The sequence below is a fragment of the Hypomesus nipponensis genome, chromosome 13 (assembly GCF_054491055.1).
Source record: "Hypomesus nipponensis isolate SF chromosome 13, ASM5449105v1, whole genome shotgun sequence".
NCBI classification, from domain to species: Eukaryota; Metazoa; Chordata; class Actinopteri; order Osmeriformes; family Osmeridae; genus Hypomesus; species Hypomesus nipponensis.
The window spans coordinates 5,864,390-5,883,190 of NC_140373.1; the positions used below are offsets into that span (position 1 = coordinate 5,864,390).

The following is an 18,801-nucleotide window of genomic DNA, read 5'->3' on the forward strand; positions in this document are numbered from 1 at the left end:
CTCCCCAATACACACACATACGCACACACACCCACACACCCACACACTCACACACTGCGAGCACATGTATCCATGGATATCTGTCTATTAACAGCACAAAATGACATAATGATGCATATGTAATGAGGAAAGCGAAACAGAAGCTGGGACTTAAAGTACTTTTGGAAACTGAAATGCTGACAGAATGCAGATGAGGGTAAATAGAAGTGAGGAGAGAGAGCAATGAGCTGATTCATGAAATGTGACAACCATTGTTCGTAGCGGGCACTTGTCACTTTGCCAAACAGGCTTCCAATTTAAATATGTTGTATTCTCATTTATTGATTTATTTATTTATTAGCTCTATACACTTACAAAACATCATATTTTTTTCTGTCTACTGCCAGTGTTTCAACATAAAGCCTGAACACTTTGTTAGGTAGAGTTACTTCTACTAGGTGGAAGATGCCAATCTTAAAAGATTCTCAGGAAGACAGAGATTTTTCAAATGTCCAACCAGCAATTGAGGATAATATTTTCTTATTTCTGAAAGACAGGCCTTCAGAGGAATGAAGACAAAGAAGAGAGAGAGAAATGGAACAAGGGAAAACAAATGCACCACAAAAACAATTGTTGCCAGAAAATAATCCACAACCCCTATTTCTCAAAGACTAGACGATCACACTTGGAGATTGAGGGAGAGAGATGGTAAGAGAGGGAGACACAGACTGGGAGGGAGAGAGAGAGACAGACAATGTGGGGAGTTACAGGTTTGAGAGGAGACAGCTGTGTGTTTGCAGATTGGTAAGAAGACAGTCCTGATTAGCTTGGAGATGGTTGTTATTAAATCTCATCAATGATGGCACACCTGGGCTTTAGGCAAGCCAGCAAGACAATTCGAATTAAACAAATATTTAATGATACATCAATGCACGCACACATGCTTGATCACTCACAAAGACACGCACACGTATGTCGTCTTCACAAGTGCCCACAGCCACACACTTAGAAGACACTTAGGGACACCAGTTAGTCAGGCAAATGCGAAGAGTACACGCAACATTGCCTCCTCTCTCTCTCTCTCTCTCTCTCTCTCTCTCTCTCCCTCTCTCTATCCCTTCTTTCTCTCTCCCTCTCTCTCCCTCTCTCTCTCTCTCTCTCTCTCTCCCTCCCTCCTTTCTCGCTCTCTCTCTCTGGTGTACTTTGGTATTTCACCCCCATTTCTCTTTGAGGTCATATATGAATTCAGCAGAGGAGAGTTGGGGAAAGCTTTTAGTGCTCCTCTTGTTCAATCACTGTCTGTGGAGCCTAACCAATAGGCTGAGATTATAGTACAAGTAGCACGTATCATAACTGTCTGGGGGTTTGCTGTTAGAGAGGGTCTTTAAAACTGCAGTAACAGTTAGATAATTGCACTTCTCACATGGGTGGGAGAGCTGGGTCGGACACTGTACACTTTAAATGTAGAATGTTGAATTGAGGCTGTCAATTATTGAGAGAACCAGCCAGGAATTTGTTCATTTGTTGACAATGTGTCAGTCAGCCACATGTCCAAGCATCTAGTATTCATATACGCATATACTCTCTCTCTCTCTCCTCATGTTATGTTATGCTGTAACTTTTCTAGTTGGCGCTGAAAATGGCTGCCTGGGTAGGCTCTCCTGCCAAAGTAAATTCCTTGTCTGTGCAAACTTTCATGGCGAATAAACACCAATTCTGATTCTGAAGACAGCAAAAAATACAAAAGATTTGGAAGTCATTTTATTCGATTCAAATGACAATCGCCAGCCTGCAGAGTACAAGACACAGCTACACTTCAGTACAATGGCCTAATCAGGTAGTAGTAAGCCATTGGATATAGGGTTCCCGGGGCAATGTTAGACTGAGGTCTGCATGAAACTATGAAACTGCTTTTTACAATAATTTGATATACAAATGGATGGAGCTGAAGGGAAAAAATCATCTCCTCTAAATACTGCATGACATTTGTAAAGGTCAACATGAAAAGATTGAAGTCATATTTTGTCAAATAATAATTAATCAATTTTTTATTTTTTTTATAACCACTGAATGGGTGCCAAATCTAAAATTATTTTAAGGTGTAAACTGTAATTATAGTACCAACAAATGATGGACACTAAAGACGGTCGACTATGTTAGGGTGTGTTTATTGTTGTAGTTCTAATTTATTCAGCCATTTTGCAATGATTAATTGAAAAACCTTGCCAACAGATGAGAAGTTGTATATTTTTGTGTCATGTATAGTTTGTTTTCAGAGTCTTTGCTCAAGTTTTAAGGGTGCTTGTTAACTGTTGAAAAAAATGACTTCTGTTTCAAATAATAGCAATCGAGAAAAACTGTTATTGGAAAACAGTGACATCTACTGGTACTGATGCCTCTAATCCAATACAGTAACTACTAAAGTCTTAACTGAAATAGACAGTAATCTACTGTATGTACGTTAGTGTAGTTTTAGATATTATTTGTTAACAATTTACAGTTCCATAATTACCCAACTAGACAAGCTGTGAATATTGATCTTCCTTGCATTAAACACCACATGGACAGTTTTCTCTCAAATACCATTATCTTTAATCTTTAATATAAATGTATATTTAATGGATTCCTCAAGTCTTTGTAGAGAAAGAGACTAAGTAATGCCCTGCTGTCAAAAACATTGGATTGGGAGCAATAATGATCCCTCTTAGGAACAATTGTTCAGTCTGTGAATATTGCAACTACTCCTGCTTCTCAGCATTTTTTTTTTACCACTTATTTTAAACATTTTACATATAACAGTATCATTTAATACCATCTATTTTACAATAAATCAACATTTTACAGTAATTATTTGAATCAATAAAAACAATCAGACAACTCACAAAAAGAGATAATTCACAAAGATTGTTGTTTATTTCCATGTGGCTGATGGCGTGGGATAGATTACCTCCACCCACAGTTCTACCATCTATGATGAAGTTGTACTGTACATCCAAGCTGCAATAGAAGCAAGCACATCTCAAATATGACACAATAACCACACAGTATACCATGCAGGAAGAACAGGCGTTTCAGAGAACATGACATGATGCAATGCCAATGTACAGCTTTACATTTTATATAAATGGTGCCGTCAAAACTAAATAGTTCTCTCTTCATTCTGCCCACGGTATAGTCTTTCTACAGGAATGTATATTAAATGAAACCATGTTGAGATAGTGTAACCTACCATATATCTGGACTCTCAAGCCTAGCGCATAGAGAGATTGAGCTGTACTGGACCTTATCTACGTACAGCCATAACAAATACCATACATACAGGACCCTAACCCTAATCAACCTAATCAGCCGTCAATGAGACAATCATGACCATATTGCACTTAGTCTCACCAAAACCTCTCTACTCAATGAAAAGGTGTCGTATGAAAGTCAGAATTGTTGGATCCTGCTACATTCTGGTGACTAAAATCAGAAACAAACGATATTCCCTTGATTGGATAAGGGCCCCTGCACTAACAATGGAGGACAGTCCTGAACAAGCAGAAATGTAATGAGAATGTAGATATCAGTAGCTGTTTCAGTGGAAAACATTAAAACACAACCCTTAGGCAGTGTTCTCAATGTTCAGACAAACAAAAAAAACAATCAATTACAATGCATGACAAAAAAAAAATGTATAAATTGAATTACGCTGACTAAAAAATACAATGTACTGTGCGGTACCATATAAAGAACACAGTTTGGGAAAGTAGTATTACAGTGTGTTTGATTGTTAACAGACCCCTGAACAGAGATGCTACAATTGTACATTGTAAAAATTATTTGAAATAAAAGACTAAATAAACATTCACACCATGACCCAACTCCACACAATTAATTAATAAAGTGCTTACATGAATAAAACAAACATTTACAAATCATACAAACATTTGACAGTATACACTGTTTAAATATGTTATGTTTCCATGCAGATAATAATACAGAATGCCTGCTAGCCAATGCAGAGGCTCATTGCCGATAACCAGACTTACCTCAATCAGTCTTTGCAATTTCTTCATATTGATCTGTGCTTGACTGAGTTTGACTGACTCAGCTGAACCAATATAAAAATCCCACATATATGATTCCTGAACCTTCTGGCTGTCCAGGCAGACACCAGCAAATGCTCATCATAAGTGATGATCTCAAAAGCAAACCAAGGGATCTCCCAAGCCTGTAGGCATGGGAACAACCAACAGTTCTTCTTCTGTACAGTGGTTCTCTGGTTGAGTTTGGCTCCTCCTCTCTCCCGCCTCACCCATCTGTAGAGGAGTCTGGTCGCATGATCTGGTAGGTGATCAGGTACTCTGGGTAAGCCTGAGGAGGCAGAGAGCACTGCATGAGGATCAACTCAAACCTTTGTGCCCATATTAGAGACGGGAGAGGAGACAATCGGACAGGGATGGAAAGAAGAGCAGAAGAGAGGAGAGGTCCATTACCTGCTCTCCCCTGTAGATGACGTACTCTGCGAGGGCCAGGCCATTGACGCTGGGTCTCCCCGTGACGGAGTGGTGTCCAGGGGGGGAGTGGGCCATCTTCATGGCGCTGAACTGAAGGAAGGACTTCCCAAGAGTCACCCTGCAGAACAATAGGTGCCTGGAGACAACCCCCCCCCCCCACCACCAATCAGCAATGCTATGGTGATCTAAACACCTCAACAACCCAAACACGACGACGTGAACGGCAATGACATCGAAGGTCTCGGTTGGTGGTTTACCTGTGGCAGATGTGGCAGGATCGGTCCTTGTGCAGCGGACACCCCGTCCCTCCTCCTATCCCGTACACGTACTGGTTACTCTTGGACGAGTTCTCCGCAAAGTAGATCCCCGCCCCGAACATGCCTCCGATGTACGCGTGCCTCTCGTCGAAGCCCTTGTGGATGATGGCGTTAACGAACGGCGAACCTGCGTCGGGGCAGGAGAGAACAAGGATTTGAAGAAGAAATGGAACAAGGTTCTCCAGAAGGGATCTTCCTTCGGGATCAGGCTCTGGGGGGCGACTCACCGTGGAACAGCATGCGCTCGTTGGAGTGGTTGTGGTTCTCCTCCGACACCTCCTTACGCCGGTGGGTGTACCTCTCCAGTAGCTTCTTGTTATACACCTTCTGGATCTGAACAGCCAGCATGAAAGAGTGAGACTACTGAAGGAGAGAGAGAGCAGCCATAGCTTGAGAATGTTGCCATTTTACGCCTTTGTGCTTTCCAATTATAGCATAGTCACTGAAAGCTACTTTAGTAACAAACATCACTTGGCATAGAGAACAATGCTGAGTGTTTCACCAAAAATCTGTCCACACTTAAAGGACGTAAAGGAATTAAAAACAAAAATGGAGCCTCGTGAGATGCCGTCATGAAGTGGTGCCGATAAGGCAGAGCCCAAATGGCTATGGGACATCACTGGCATGTACCTTGACAATGTTGTATCTGCTGAAGACCCCCCCTGCATGGCCCCCATCCCTGTGTTCCCTCACTGTACTCTGCATCTGTTCACACACAGACAAACAAGAAACCATGCGACATTTATTTGGCTAATCACGCCATTAACATGCCAGAACTGTGTTGACAGTTCATGTATGTTGGTGGTATTCAGCTATGTGACCCATCTTACCTCCTCCTCCACGGACTGGAATTCCTTGTCATCCGTCGCGAGGTCGATAAGGATGGTCCCACTGTTGGCTGTGTTCAAGGTCAGGTATGGGTTCAAACCTAATGCACACACACTCACGTTAATATTCCTCTGAAACACACACACACACTCTGTAACTTATTATCATTCTCTTTCTTGCCATCTCTCTCGTTCTTTCACTGTCTCTCTCAGAAGCATGAAAGGCACAGAGCTATCCTATTAAAACCAAAGCACGTCTGAGCCCGTTTGATCTGAGATGGGAACAGCCATCTGTTACTGAGCTGTAGTGTCTGTGATTGTCCTCCAACACTCACTCAGCCTCCTCCTTTAAATCTTAACACGATAACCACAACAAATGAATAAGGAATGAATGAGAGCTGAATAGATAAGACGGGAATGAAGCGTACTCTGAGGAGCGCTGATGAGCCTCTCTACTCCTTTAATGATCTTGTGCCTGTGGCCATAGGCGTTGATGCCAATCTCCTTCAGCTCCTTGTGGCCCATCTCAATAAGCACGTCCAGGGTTATCTACACACAGGAGAAGAGGAGCCGACTCTGAACCAAGGTTATCAACAATAAGAACTAAGGCGTAGGAACTCTTGACATCTTTGTACGTGCTAGGGAAAGGTGTCAAACACAAACAGGTTTCTTTGCTTTGTGAGATGTAAAAATAAGAAAACACATGACGGCTGATCTGTAGCTACCCACCTACCGTAGAAAAAAACACTTACCATTTTTTTTTATTTTTTATATATATATATATATATATATATAAGAAGAGAGTGGCATGCTGATTGTTTGAGTGCTTCAACTATTGAAGATAAGAGAAGTGTTAAAAAAAGTGGTGCATTATAGGAAAGGGCCATGGGGTTTATGACTACCTGCTCTTTGTGGAAGGTCTCCAGCAGGTGGTCCAAGCCCAGGTGGCTGAGGAACTGGGTGATGCACAACTCCAGACCTGAAACTGCAAGAGGGTCAGGTGAGTGCTCACGTAGCACTTACGGAGAAACGTGGGGAGTATATCAACTTTCTGTCAGTTAATTCTAGGTAGCTAACACTGTGATGCCCAAAGAGCATTTTAATGAGTTTTTCAGCATGCTACTGTGCAGAACATCAGGGTCCTGGTGTGATCAGTTGTTAAGAAGCATAGCTTGTGGCACCAGCCAGCTGGCTTTGATGTCAGGTCACACAGCTGAATCGGGACAACCTTACATACCACATCACCAATACATAATAACTCCTGCATCTAAATGTCAAAGGGGGTGGACAGGGGAACAGGTCAACCATGGTAACAGCTCCCACAGGGGCGACGTCTGACTCACTCTTATCCTTCTTGTCCGAGCCCACGACCCCGTCCACTCCCAGCAGGGCTGAGAGCTCCGGGAAGGCCACAGAGCCTGGGGTCAAAGTATCCCCAAGGCTGGCGGACGAGGTGGAGGTGATGGGGCTGGGGCTGGAGGACAGGCCGGGTGGCACCACGGCTGTGGGTGGAGCTGCCGTGCGGATGATCTGGGGCTTGTAGCAGCCGGGCAGGGAGGACGGAGGCATGGCGGCAGTCAGTAAGGCACGCACGTCATCCGCCTGAGAAGAAGGAAGGAGGGAGAGAGGGAGGACAGGAGAGGAGAGAAAGGGGGAAAAGGAGACAGAGCGGTGATGGGAGAGAGAAGGAAAAGGAGAGAGAAAGAAATGACCATGCTGTGTATGACACGTCTATCAAGATCAAACACAGACACAGCAGACTCCATCACAGTGTAGTACAGATGCACACAGACAGCAGAGACCGTTAGATGCTGGTGCCAACACACACATACACAATTGTAGGTGACATGCATGTACAGATCGGTCAGCCAGGTTGCCATGTCATGTGATGAGCTAGATATCCAGGTGGGTCTAAGACAGGAACAGACCACTTCCAATCAGACAGAGTTTCTGGCTAGGGTGAGAATGGATGTCAAAGGTCAAGCAGGGTGACAGCAGCGGTCAGATACATTGAATCCCCTCAACGACTGGGGGACGGCACTCACGATGTTGATTAGATCAATCAAACCGCGTTCGTTTTGGAGGGATTGAATGTATACTTTGCGAGCCAGTGGCAAAACACATGGCAGTCAGGTGGGCTCTTGAGAGGTGCAACAAGACCTAGGGCTCTTTTCTGATAGGTGGATGGAGAGATGGGGGTGAGTGGATACCGTGATGAGGTCCAGCGGTGATTGGCCTTCCTGGTTTCGAAGGGAGGGGTCAGCCCCGTGGGCCAATAGGAGAGCGCAGAGTTGGGTCCGGCCTTTCTGGGCGGCCTCGTGGAGTGGCGTGAAGGCCCACTTGTCTGTGGCGTTGACACATGCTTCGTACTTGATGAGCAAAGCAGCCACATCCACATGCTGCGAACGAGACACACGCAACTTCCTCTGGCTATGGCTTCCACTTCCTGTTTGGTTTGTTCGTGAGTAGCAACATTTAAGCCGATGTACATGTTCCAAAACTTCCAATGTGTGTATTTAGATAACATGAATTAGTTATGTTTCAGGTAGCCTGAATGAGGTGCTTTGACACCACAATGAGGTGCTTTGACCAAGGGAAAGTTATGCTGTGTTGTTTCACTGATCATCTGAATGTCAAACAGTAGTTTAAACCAGCCCAGTTGCTTACCTAATCCTGTAATCTATTCTCTTCCTCTAAAATTTGAATATAATTATGAATTTCTAGAATGACACCATTCTATTTGAGAGAAACCAATTGCTATGTGCAGACAGCAGGAGCCAGAGAAAAAATCTTATGATGAGCTACTCAGGCACTCGGAATGAAGAGAGTAATATAATAAAAAAGAGAGGAAATGAGAGAGAAAGAGAGAGAAAGTGCGACCCTGATCAAAGTGTTCTGGTAGTCCTTCAGTCTCTGACCGTCCTGTCTGGCAGACGAGTGGCCATCATGACTCCAGACACACACACCTCATGCTGCAGCTCATCACAGGGTCTACTCGGGCTCCTCGGGGTCTGAAGAGCCACTCACGGCTGAATCGGGGGGGCGGGGGTCTAGTTTGACTTGATTCTTTAACTAAAGTGCCGTGAAATACAGCCCAAAACTGGTTTAATGTTTGTGAGTGTCTGTGTGCATTTGTCTGTGGAGCTGCATGTCTTGTATACCTGATTTATTTGTGGCTAAACTGGTACGGTCTTCTGTATGTGTCAAGGACAAGACTTTTGCATTTGGCAATTCATGAGGCATTGCTTTGGAGGGGGAGAAGCATGTGTTAACAGTATAGAGACTCACCCCACAGAAAGCAGCGTTGTGGAGGGGGAGGAGCCAGCGTTAACAGTATAGAGACTCACCCCATAGGAGGCAGCGTTGTGGAGGGGGATGAGGCCGCCCTTGTCCTGGGAGTTGACCTCAGCTCCATGCTGCAGCAAATACTCTGCTACCTCCAGATTGTTGTAGCCAGCTGACACAGGACAGGGAGAGACAGGACAGAGAGACAGACGGTTCAGACAGAGAGACAGGACAGAGAGACAGACGGGTCAAACAGAGAGACAATACAGCAAGATATAGGACAGCCACAACAGAAAGAGAGAGACACACACACAACACAACAGATGCATTGTCAACTGTAACTGTCAGTAATGAATGATTGCAGTGTTCTGATTCCTGTAGGCAGGTTGGGGGTGTCGTTGTGTGCATTCTATCTAGGATTCCCCTCCAGGTGGGGGGTGGAAGGTTTGGGGTAATACCTGCCAGGTGGAGAGGCGTGGAGTGACGTCCCTGGGTGTCTCTACAGTTGACGTTGTCGGGGCTGCAGAGTTTCTGGACGCGGGCCAGACAGCCCTTCTTAGCGGCATCCAGCAGGGCGGCGTCGCCCCTCAGCAGATCCTGGATGTCTCCCTCTCCATCCTTCACCAGGTCCAGGGGGGTGTTCCCATCCCGGTTCTTCTTGGTGGGGTCCGCTCCGTGCTGAGGGAGCGGGGCAGTGAGGCAGGGGTGGACAGGACCAGAAGAAATATACTGGAAATAAATTATGTTCTTGATACAAGTACAAGCAGCATGCTGACAGAGGATAAGAGAGGATGAGCCAGCCCCAGCAACACCCCAGCATCACCTCCAGCCCCAGCATCACCTCCAGCCCCAGCCCCAGCATCACCTCCAGCCCCAGCATCACCTCCAGCCCCAGCCCCAGCATCACCTCCAGCCCCAGCATCACCTCCAGCCCCAGCCCCAGCATCACCTCCAGCCCCAGCCCCAGCCCCAGCCCCAGCATCACCTCCAGCCCCAGCATCACCCCCAGCCCCAGCATCACCCCCAGCCCCAGCATCACCTTCAGTCCCAGCCCCAGCATCACCCCCAGCCCCAGCATCACCTCCAGCCCCAGCCCCAGCCCCAGCATCACCTCCAGCCCCACCATCACCAACCCAAGTCTACCTGCAGCAGCAGTTTGCAAATCTCGTATTTGCCCTTGGCGGCAGCCTCGTGGAGGGGAGTGAACTTCCACAGGTCGGCCACATTGACCACAGCACCGTGGATCACCAGCAGCTCTGCCACCTCGTAGTGCCCGTAGGAACAGGCATTGTGGAGAGGCACCAGACCCCTGGGACGGTGTGAGTGAGAAGGAGAGAGAGAGACAGAGAGAGAGAGAGACAGAGAGAGAGAGAGACAGAGAGAGAGAGAGAGAGAGAGAGAGAGAGAGAGAGAGAGAGAGAGAGAGAGAGAGAGAGAGAGAGAGAGAGAGAGAGAGAGAGGAAGTGAGACTGCTGCACAGCGGTGTATCTCGTGAGCGTTGCTGGAGCTCAGCTAAAGGAAGCACAGGAGGAGGTCTCACCCTTTGTCTTTGGCGTGAACGTCAGCGCCGTGCTGCAGCAGGTAGTCCACCACAGACACTCGGTTGTAACCAGCAGCGAAGTGCAGCGGCGTGGACTGGCGGCCCTCCACATCCCTGCAGTTCACATTCTGCAGAGTACACAGCATCTACGCACCACATACACAATCAACACATAGACACATCCCAACAAACAGAACAGGAACACTTGAGATGCACTCGATGTAGAGTTACGAAACACGCAGCACTACATAGACTGAGGGCAAATACAGATTGGCATGGGCCCAACTTAGAGTGCGCTTGTTTTTAGGTAACCAGGGAGGGATATGGTTACCTTGACAGTCTCCAGATCTCCTGACTTGGAGGCCTCCAGCATCTGACAGTCCACATCCACGTTCCCAGACAGCACCCCCTCTGGAGAGAACAGAACCAGCCAGGAGGAGTCACACACTGGTGGGAAGGAGTGTTCAGCAACAGCGCGTGGAAACCGACAACAAATGCATACTCTAGACACCCCCTCCTACGGTACCCTGCAGTGCCTGGGCCCTGTGCCCCCTACCTTGCAGTATCTCCAGGATGCTCTCCTTGGCGAGCTGGGAGGGGGAGAACCCCTGGAGGGAGGTGAGGAGGGGGTCACACCTGGAGCTGAGCAGCAGACGGCAGGTCTGGTGGTGGCCACAGAGGCCGGCCCTGTGGAGGCCCTGGCTATCTACCGCATTAACCTGGGGGCACACATGTACACGCACGTAAACAGAGAGAGAGAGAGAGAGAGAGAGAGAATCTACTGTAAGTACAGCCAGCATGTACAGGAAACAAAACGCATCCACACTCTCTACGGCTCCGTGAGCTCCAGCTCATTTGCACCCACGTGCGCGCACACGCCCCCTCACCTTGGCCTCGTGCCTCACCAGCATCTCCACGACGTCGTCGTGGTTCTTCTCCGAGGCCACGTGCAGGGGCGTCTGGAAGCTGGGGACACAACGACATCACACGTCACATGACATGATGACCGGAGAGAGCCACACTGACCACGGCACGTCGACACAAGGCGTTCCCCTCACGCCGCCCTCACTCTTTAGTCTTGTGGTTGACGTCGGCGCCTCTCCTCAGCAGCAGGTCACACACCTGCTTCCTCTTGGGGGAGGGGGAGGAGGACGCGCAGTGCTGCAAGACACACAACCAAAACCCTCACCACCGACATCAAGCAGATCAGGAGGTCAAATAGACATGCTAGGCTATGCTACGTTTGACAGCACTAGGAAAACAAAGGTGCACTTGTGACGGCTGTTTGATATATGTGAAATGATAGCCACGACACACCTAAAAAGGTCATTTCACCGGGTATATTTCTGCCACATGAATGAAGTTGGACGATCAAAGTGGTATTATGGGATTGTGATTGTGATCCGCATGAGGGGGTGATGTGCTGCCTCACCAATGCGGTCTCATGAGTGAGGGGGTGTTTGAAGCTGAGCGTCTCCGGGGTCAAGTGCTTCTTCACGCGGGTCACATCTGCCTCACGAGCCGCCTGCAGCAGGGCGTGACCTCTGAACTCATCTAACACGCGCACACACACACACACACACACACACACACACCAGGGTAAACTTGGTTTTCTCTGTTCCTTTGCTGCATCCCCGAGACTTACAGCACAGGGAGTGCCATGCACATCCCATTTAGGATCAACCGAACGTTCCACGCCTTTCAGACTTCTCAGAAGATCTTTGAGTAAGAAGCCATAACCTTGAGGCCATTTACAGAATCTTATAAAAGTGAGGCTAGGTCAAGGAAGTAGATGTGTCTTGAAGGTGGGGAGAGAGACAGTCCTTACAAGCCAGGCGTTCTTTGAGCTGGGGAGTGGGGGCCAGGTCGATGGCACTCTTGTTGTGGCAGTTGAGAAAGGTGGGGTCGGCTCCGTAGCTAAGTAGCAGAGAGCAAACCTCCACCCTGTTCTTGGAAGCAGCCTCATGGAGGGGTGTGAACTGCCACAGGTCCATGGAGTTCACACATGCTCCGTGCTACAGAGACAGAGTGAGTGAGAATGAGAGGATAGAGAAAGAGAGAGAGAAAGAGTGAGAATGAAAGGATACAGAGAGACAGAGACATAGAGAGAGCATGCGATGAACCAAAGCTAAATAAGAGTGTCTGCTAAATGACTACATGTAAATTAGTTTTATATTTAGGGTTATGAGGGTGAGAATGTTCAGACACATTGTAAGCTGCTGCTCATACCTTGACCAGGAGCTCAGTGACTTCATAGTGTCCATAAGAGCAGGCATTGTGCAGTGGAACCAGATCACTGGAACACCAGAGACAAGCCCAGGTTACTTCACAGGTGGAGAGGAGGCGTTTCACAGTTGGTTTGTGGATTGTGTGTTAATGCATTGGCACACACACACACACACAAACAGTGCTATGACTGTACTCCAGTAGCAGGGGTGAGGTAATGCTGTCCAAACAGAGCCACCATACACATGGCCTCTGGCCTGTACCAACCTTCAGCTTTATCTCACCCCCAGCCCCTGTCTCACCCCCAGTCCCTGTCTCATCCCCTGCCCCTGTCTCACCCCCAGTCCCTGTCTCACCCCCAGCCCCTGTCTCACCCCCAGCCCCTGTCTCACCCCCAGTCCCTGTCTCACCCCCAGTCCCTGTCTCACCCCCTGCCCCTGTCTCACCCCCTGCCCCTGTCTCATCCCCAGCCCCTGTCTCACCCCCAGCCCCAGTCTCACCCCCAGTCCCTGTCTCACCCCCTGCCCCTGCCTCACCCCCAGTCCCTGTCTCTTCCCCTGCCCCTGTCTCACCCCCAGCCCCAGTCTCACCCCCAGTCCCTGTCTCACCCCCAGCCCCAGTCTCACCCCCAGCCCCAGTCTCACCCCCAGCCCCTGTCTCACCCTTTATCTTTGGCCTGGACATCTGCTCCATGTCGTAGCAGCAGCTTAACTGACTTTACACGGTTGTAGCCGGCTGCCAGATGAAGGGGTGTGGACTGAAGCGAAAACACACACACAGACCCATGAGCAAACACACAAGCACACACACACAGACAGTCCCGTAGGCAAACACACAACAGAAACACAAACAATAACACAGAGGATCCGTTAACAGTGTTCTGGCCCAAACTGTTTGACCTTAGCGAGACATAAAGAGAGAGTTACCTTGCGTCCATCGCTGGCATGACAATTGACATTCAGTGGTGTCAGCAGAGCCATCAGTTTGTCCTCATTCCCACTCCTATGGTGACACCACACACACATTAGTGCAAATTTTTGATACTATAGTGAATTTCAATACTAAAGGCAGTGGGGAACTACAGATGGACTGTTGATATTTGTACCTCGCACTCTCAAGAAGGTCATCTTTTTTGTATTCTCCTGTGTTGGGGGAAGGGGAACAAACATACATACATATCAGACTTCAGGTCAAGTAGGGTTAACTGAGAAAGCATATTTGAATAGGATTCCACGGAGTGGTACAGAAACTGCCTGAGGAGTAGTTGGCTTTTTTTATTCCCAAAACCAAGATGGAGGCAGTGTTGATGTTTGTTAGGTACAGTATGTCCAGTGTGTCAGATAACAGTTCTTGTTGTTGTCCTCCTATACTCACCATTAAGAACAGCTTTCGTGGCTGGTTCTGCCAGGTCCAAGGCTGTTCTCCCATCAGTATTCCGGATGGTTGATTCTGCCCCATGCTGGAGTAGAACTGAGAATAACAAAGAACAAGCCAATGACGTCATCAGGCACACAACAAGGCACATTATTGTGTGTGAATGTGTGTTGACGCCTTTTTTGACAACATTAATTTGGTTTCTGCGGAGAAGCCCTGGGTGGTACAGTCTAGCCATATGGGTATGTCGACCTCAGGCCCTACCTATGCAGACATCTATCTTTCCCTTGATGGCAGCCTCGTGCAGGGGGGTGTAGTTCCAGTTGTCCCTGGCGTTGGCTTCTGCTCCGTGGTGCAACAGCAGCTTGACCACCTCGGCATGGCCGAACGAGCAGGCGTTATGGAGCGAGATCAGCCCGCCATCATCCCGGGCGTGAACGTTGGCACCGTTCTGGAGTAAGAAGGCCACCACATCCTTACGGCCAAAACCTGCAACGATGGAGAGAGGCAGGAGTGCATGAGGAGATCTGGACTATTCAAATTATTACAGCACCATAATGATAAGACCAATCTGTAATGTTATTATAGGGGATGTGGACATAATTCACTATAAATGAATACACACACACAACTTGGATACATTGAAGGCTGATGATAAGAGTGTGTGGAGGTACATAGACGCCTTTGTGTCTGAGATGATCTCTGACATTGAATTATGTCATTGGTACCATGAACATGTTAACATTATAGTCGCCAGAACTTGGACGAGCTGGTATCTGGACTGCAAAGTCTGCAGTTCACACAGCGGTACGAAAGCAGTACCAAAACATAAACAGTGCGGCTGTCTGGACCGACTCACCAGCGGCGAAATGCAGCGGGGTGGATTTCCTTCCAGCTGTGTCCCTACTGTTGACATTTTCAGGGTTGACAAGCTTCCTCACGCGCTCCAGATCCCCATTTCTGCAGGCCTCGAAAAGCGCCCTGCTGGGTTCACCTGTCCCCGGTGTGTGTAATCCCGAGGGGACAGCACCACCCAAGACCGACACCCCGGAGAACCGTCGGGCGGACATCAGCGCTGTGGTGTTTTCAAGTCTGGAATGTGCGTATCCCCAAAGCCGCACCGATGCCATACAATGAGTGTGATTCACTGCATAGGCAATAGCCCACAGTAATTGAAAAACATAATCAGACGCCCACACACAGTATTTTCCTCTTACACTGACCAACACTCATCGTTCCAGTCGATGAGGACGTTTACATCTTATTTGCATGTCTCATCATCCGGAGAAAGATTTAGGCTTTAGAAAATGCGTATTTCCGAAATTCGGTGGCAAAATGTTGATTGTGTACTAGGTTATAGACCCGTATCTCTCCTACGCCCAAATTAGACCAAGTATTTTAGAGAATAACAGCAGAGGAAGCGAAGAAACAGATAGAGCGCGAGCGCCCTCTAGACGTGGTTTCCAAATGCCTTCCCAGGTATTCCTTGCGCTGATCTTTGGCTAGACCGGAAGAGCTTTTGCCACTCATGAAACCTATCAAAATGGCTGAACATCTGATCATTTGAGCAGGCTTAAGATTTGTTGATCACTAACGCACACGCTAGTAGTCGGAATACCTCGATACCGGGCACTGTGTACTTTCTTTCAGGTGATCCGATTCCGTAGCCTATAGTATGTAAAACTTTGACCGACAAGGACGAATGATGAGCGTGTCTGCATTTTTATAGCCTACATAAGCTGACAAGCTTTAGACGACATAGAGCAGTTACGAAACAACCTCCGATTCACTTCAACCCCAAGAGGTGGAGGTTGACCACAGCATGTTCCTGTAAAATACAAAGGATAATCGGTGTTGGAATAATATCCAGATCCAGCAAATATTATTTCGGATGAATGGCGCTCTGAATGCCTCCAGACTGCAATCTTGCTGCAGACCGTAAATGCTGCACTCACAGACCGCAAATTAACCTAATAGACTGCGGGGACAGTTTGTTCCTTACATGTTATCTTACAGAAGGTTCCTCTTTAGAATCCAATCCAAGTGTTTGCATGCCAGACATTGACAAGGTGCAACTAGGTTTAATGGATATTATTTACAGAAATAAATGTGTGAATTGCATTCCGTATTCTGTCATTATAGTCTTATCTACATGAGGCACTTCAGTAAATAAAACAGCTGGAATCAACTGACACGTGACTGGATGTTGTGTGCACAGCGTGGTCAGGTCTGTGAGGAGCTTGAGTCATGCTCCAGTCACTGAGGATCCTTAGCAGATCCTCATGGACACTGTCCCGATCTTGCTCCAGCTATGTGGCCAGAATGAGGTCTGTATAGTTGACTCTGTCACACACACACTTTCTTTCTCTCTGCTTCTCTCTCTTTCTGTGTTTGTTTTTATCACTTGTGGATCTAGAGTGGAGACCTTCCATACAGTATGTTATAAATTCTACAATAACGTAATTAGCTTCCTGGTCTAGGCATCTGAACAAGCTGAAAGAGGACGACAATGCGTGTCGGGTTGCACTGCAGTCTGGGAACATCTTCCTCTACCACAAACTAGCTCCACTGCTGCAGCGTACAGAGGGTGGAATATTCCAGCTACAAATCCTCCAGACCAGTGGTTGGTTTCCATCATTCCGTAAAAATATCTATGTACACAAATACCAGCACTGAACAGTGGCTCTTTAAATGAGACCAGACCTGTGTAATATACTATTATGAACATGGGTGTTATGGGTATGTTATGGGTGTGCTTGTTTTGTTTGTTTTCAGAGCTTGAGGGGATCCTGGGGAAGCTTGGGGGAGACAAGGAGATGGTGAAAGAATCCATACTGATCACCTGCAATGAACAGAACCAGGCACAGTTCTCTTTGGATGTTGGTAAGAAGAACACAGTGTTCGACACGACGGTCTTACAGTTAGGCTTAAGATGACTCTTGCTCTGTTGAATTAGAATAACTCGTATCATGATGGACTTTCTATTGACCTTAATCTCCCTCTCTATTAACTAACTATATCTCTGTCACTACGTATGTCAGTATACTGTCTGTGTGCCTATTGGTTTGAGCCATGCTCACGTCATTGACCTGACTGCCTCCTTATCTGTGTTGTAGGAGAGCTGGAGCAGGGTGCCGTAGAGGAGCTGTGTGGAGGACGCTTCATCGATCTGAGGAAGGCCTTCTTCCTCCTGCATGGCCCAGAGGCTCCACTGGTGGCTCGAGTAGGTGCTGACAGATCTGATGGATCTGTAGAGTCGTCAGGGTTTTATGTTTATCCTTGCCGATACACACTTGAGTTGTTCCTGTGTGTGTTTTGGCACCCAGGGGCAGGCTTTGCTTCGGTGGCACCAGTCCAATGGCTTCTGCAGTGCCACGGGGCAGCCCACCCAGAGAAACCAGTCGGGCAGTCAGAGAGTGTGTCACAGCAGTGGCATCACCTACTATCCCAAGGTAGGACACCACACCATGGCAGGAAAGGGTAAGAAGTGACCTTGTTTTTTTTTTTGTTTTTTTCAGTCAGTGGACTGGATTTTAAGACTACTCCGATTGGCTGTTGTGTCATCAGATGGCCCCTGTGGCGATTGTACTGGTGTCTGATGGGAAACGGTGTTTGTTGGCGAGGCAGTCCTCCTTCCCACGGGGGATGTACAGCGCCCTAGCTGGGTTCTGTGATATGGGTGAGTCTGCACACACACACACACACACACAAACATGATATACACAGCTACAGTTTCGAATGCGTCCCTCTCCAGGTGAGAACCTAGAGGAGACTCTGAGGAGGGAGGTAGCTGAGGAGGTGGGGCTGGAGGTGGAGTCTATCCAGTACTCTGGGTCTCAGCACTGGCCCTTCCCACAGAGCTCCTTCATGGTGGCCTGTCATGCCTTCGTCAACCCCGACAAAACACAGGTCAGCAGGAGAGATTGTGTAAAATGTTCACATTCACACATGACCTCTTAAGTTACTTGTGAGAAACTTTGTAATGTATTTTGTAATTGACTAACTTACCAACTGTGTGGCCAGCTGAGTGTGGATGAGCACGAGCTGGAGGACGTTCGCTGGTTCACTTTGGATGAGGTCACTGCCGCGCTCAAGATCAAGACTCCGCCTCGGAACCCTAAAGGAGAACCACCCACGTTTTGGGTCCCGCCCAGTTACGCAATAGCCAATCGATTGATTCGGGAATGGGCAGCAAATCAACAACTCAAATCCTAGCAGGATGAGAGGGGAGTTTGTAACCAACACAACAGTGACAAAGCTGTGGGACTGCACTGCTGTTTTTTACAGTTAACTCTCTAGAAACCTGGCTGTTAATTAATTTGGGATCTATTGAACTAACTACATAGGTTAGTAACCGTCAGGGTCCATTATGTTTGGTCCTGGTCAGAACTGCACGGTGACGAGGACGCTTGTCCGATGTGGAGGAGGCTACAGTGTGTGACCTGATGCCATGGCTACTTAATGTCATCAGTTATTTTACTGATGTACTGTACTGTACTGTTATAATGTGAGGGCTCAACACAAATCTCATGTACAATCAGGAAGCCACTAGTGCCCTGAAATGTCAGATGGCTTTCTCTGTAAGTGTTGAAAAAAGTGGCCTTTGCTGACAGATATGAACCATTTTAAAATTTCATTAAACTGATCAATGTCTACCTTTTCATTTTATTTAACGATCCTTGTCTTTACAGGAAAATGTTGAAAATGATTGTGATATATTATATTTTAAGTAAATGGACATCCACAATGTGAAG

The 18,801-nt window shown here is 47.5% G+C and overlaps 2 protein-coding genes across 6 annotated transcripts; one reads left to right on the forward strand and one right to left on the reverse strand.

Moving 5' to 3' along the window:
- Positions 1-2,873: 2,873 nt before the first annotated feature.
- On the reverse strand, positions 2,874-15,510 carry LOC146259691 (poly [ADP-ribose] polymerase tankyrase-2-like). The gene is made up of 27 exons (XM_084670800.1): positions 14,907-15,510; positions 14,312-14,536; positions 14,048-14,143; positions 13,779-13,815; positions 13,600-13,675; positions 13,336-13,430; positions 12,677-12,743; positions 12,276-12,462; positions 11,880-12,001; positions 11,517-11,608; positions 11,335-11,413; positions 11,004-11,166; positions 10,779-10,858; positions 10,448-10,593; positions 10,051-10,216; positions 9,366-9,585; positions 8,970-9,079; positions 7,833-8,021; positions 6,966-7,224; positions 6,525-6,607; positions 6,051-6,171; positions 5,626-5,723; positions 5,426-5,500; positions 5,023-5,128; positions 4,736-4,922; positions 4,458-4,614; positions 2,874-4,335 (listed from the first exon to the last, which is right to left on the reverse strand). The coding sequence occupies exons 1-27, from the start codon at positions 15,175-15,177 to the stop codon at positions 4,273-4,275; spliced, it is 3,570 nt and encodes a 1,189-aa protein (XP_084526926.1). The 5' UTR covers positions 15,178-15,510; the 3' UTR covers positions 2,874-4,272.
- A 30-nt stretch (positions 15,511-15,540) lies between these two features.
- Positions 15,541-18,800, forward strand: nudt13 (nudix (nucleoside diphosphate linked moiety X)-type motif 13). 5 transcript variants are annotated; one of them, XM_084670808.1, is made up of 9 exons: positions 15,541-15,697; positions 16,190-16,374; positions 16,528-16,670; positions 16,823-16,930; positions 17,164-17,270; positions 17,374-17,499; positions 17,615-17,726; positions 17,802-17,956; positions 18,071-18,800. In XM_084670808.1, the coding sequence occupies exons 2-9, from the start codon at positions 16,295-16,297 to the stop codon at positions 18,260-18,262; spliced, it is 1,023 nt and encodes a 340-aa protein (XP_084526934.1). In that variant the 5' UTR covers positions 15,541-15,697; positions 16,190-16,294; the 3' UTR covers positions 18,263-18,800. The 5 variants fall into 5 exon arrangements, with proteins under 5 accessions (XP_084526934.1, XP_084526937.1, XP_084526935.1 ...); XM_084670811.1 differs by having other exon boundaries at positions 15,564-15,697; positions 16,266-16,374; XM_084670809.1 differs by having other exon boundaries at positions 15,565-16,116; positions 16,266-16,374.
- The last annotated feature ends 1 nt before the right edge of the window (position 18,801 follows it).

Bases quoted from the DNA above. Each gene is read 5' to 3' on its own strand.
- LOC146259691 (XM_084670800.1), bottom strand. From the start codon at position 15,177: ATGGCATCGGTGCGGCTTTGGGGATACGCACATTCCAGACTTGAAAAC. The intron at 11,167-11,334 runs GTGAGGGGGCGT...GTGTGCCCCCAG, and splicing joins TGGTGAGGCACGAGGCCAAG to GTTAATGCGGTAGATAGCCA. The intron at 7,225-7,832 runs GTATCCACTCAC...CCTTCTTCTCAG, and splicing joins CACCGCTGGACCTCATCACG to GCGGATGACGTGCGTGCCTT.
- nudt13 (XM_084670808.1), top strand. From the start codon at position 16,295: ATGCTCCAGTCACTGAGGATCCTTAGCAGATCCTCATGGACACTGTCC. The intron at 17,271-17,373 runs GTAGGTGCTGAC...TTTGGCACCCAG, and splicing joins AGGCTCCACTGGTGGCTCGA to GGGCAGGCTTTGCTTCGGTG. The intron at 17,500-17,614 runs GTAGGACACCAC...TTGTGTCATCAG, and splicing joins GCATCACCTACTATCCCAAG to ATGGCCCCTGTGGCGATTGT.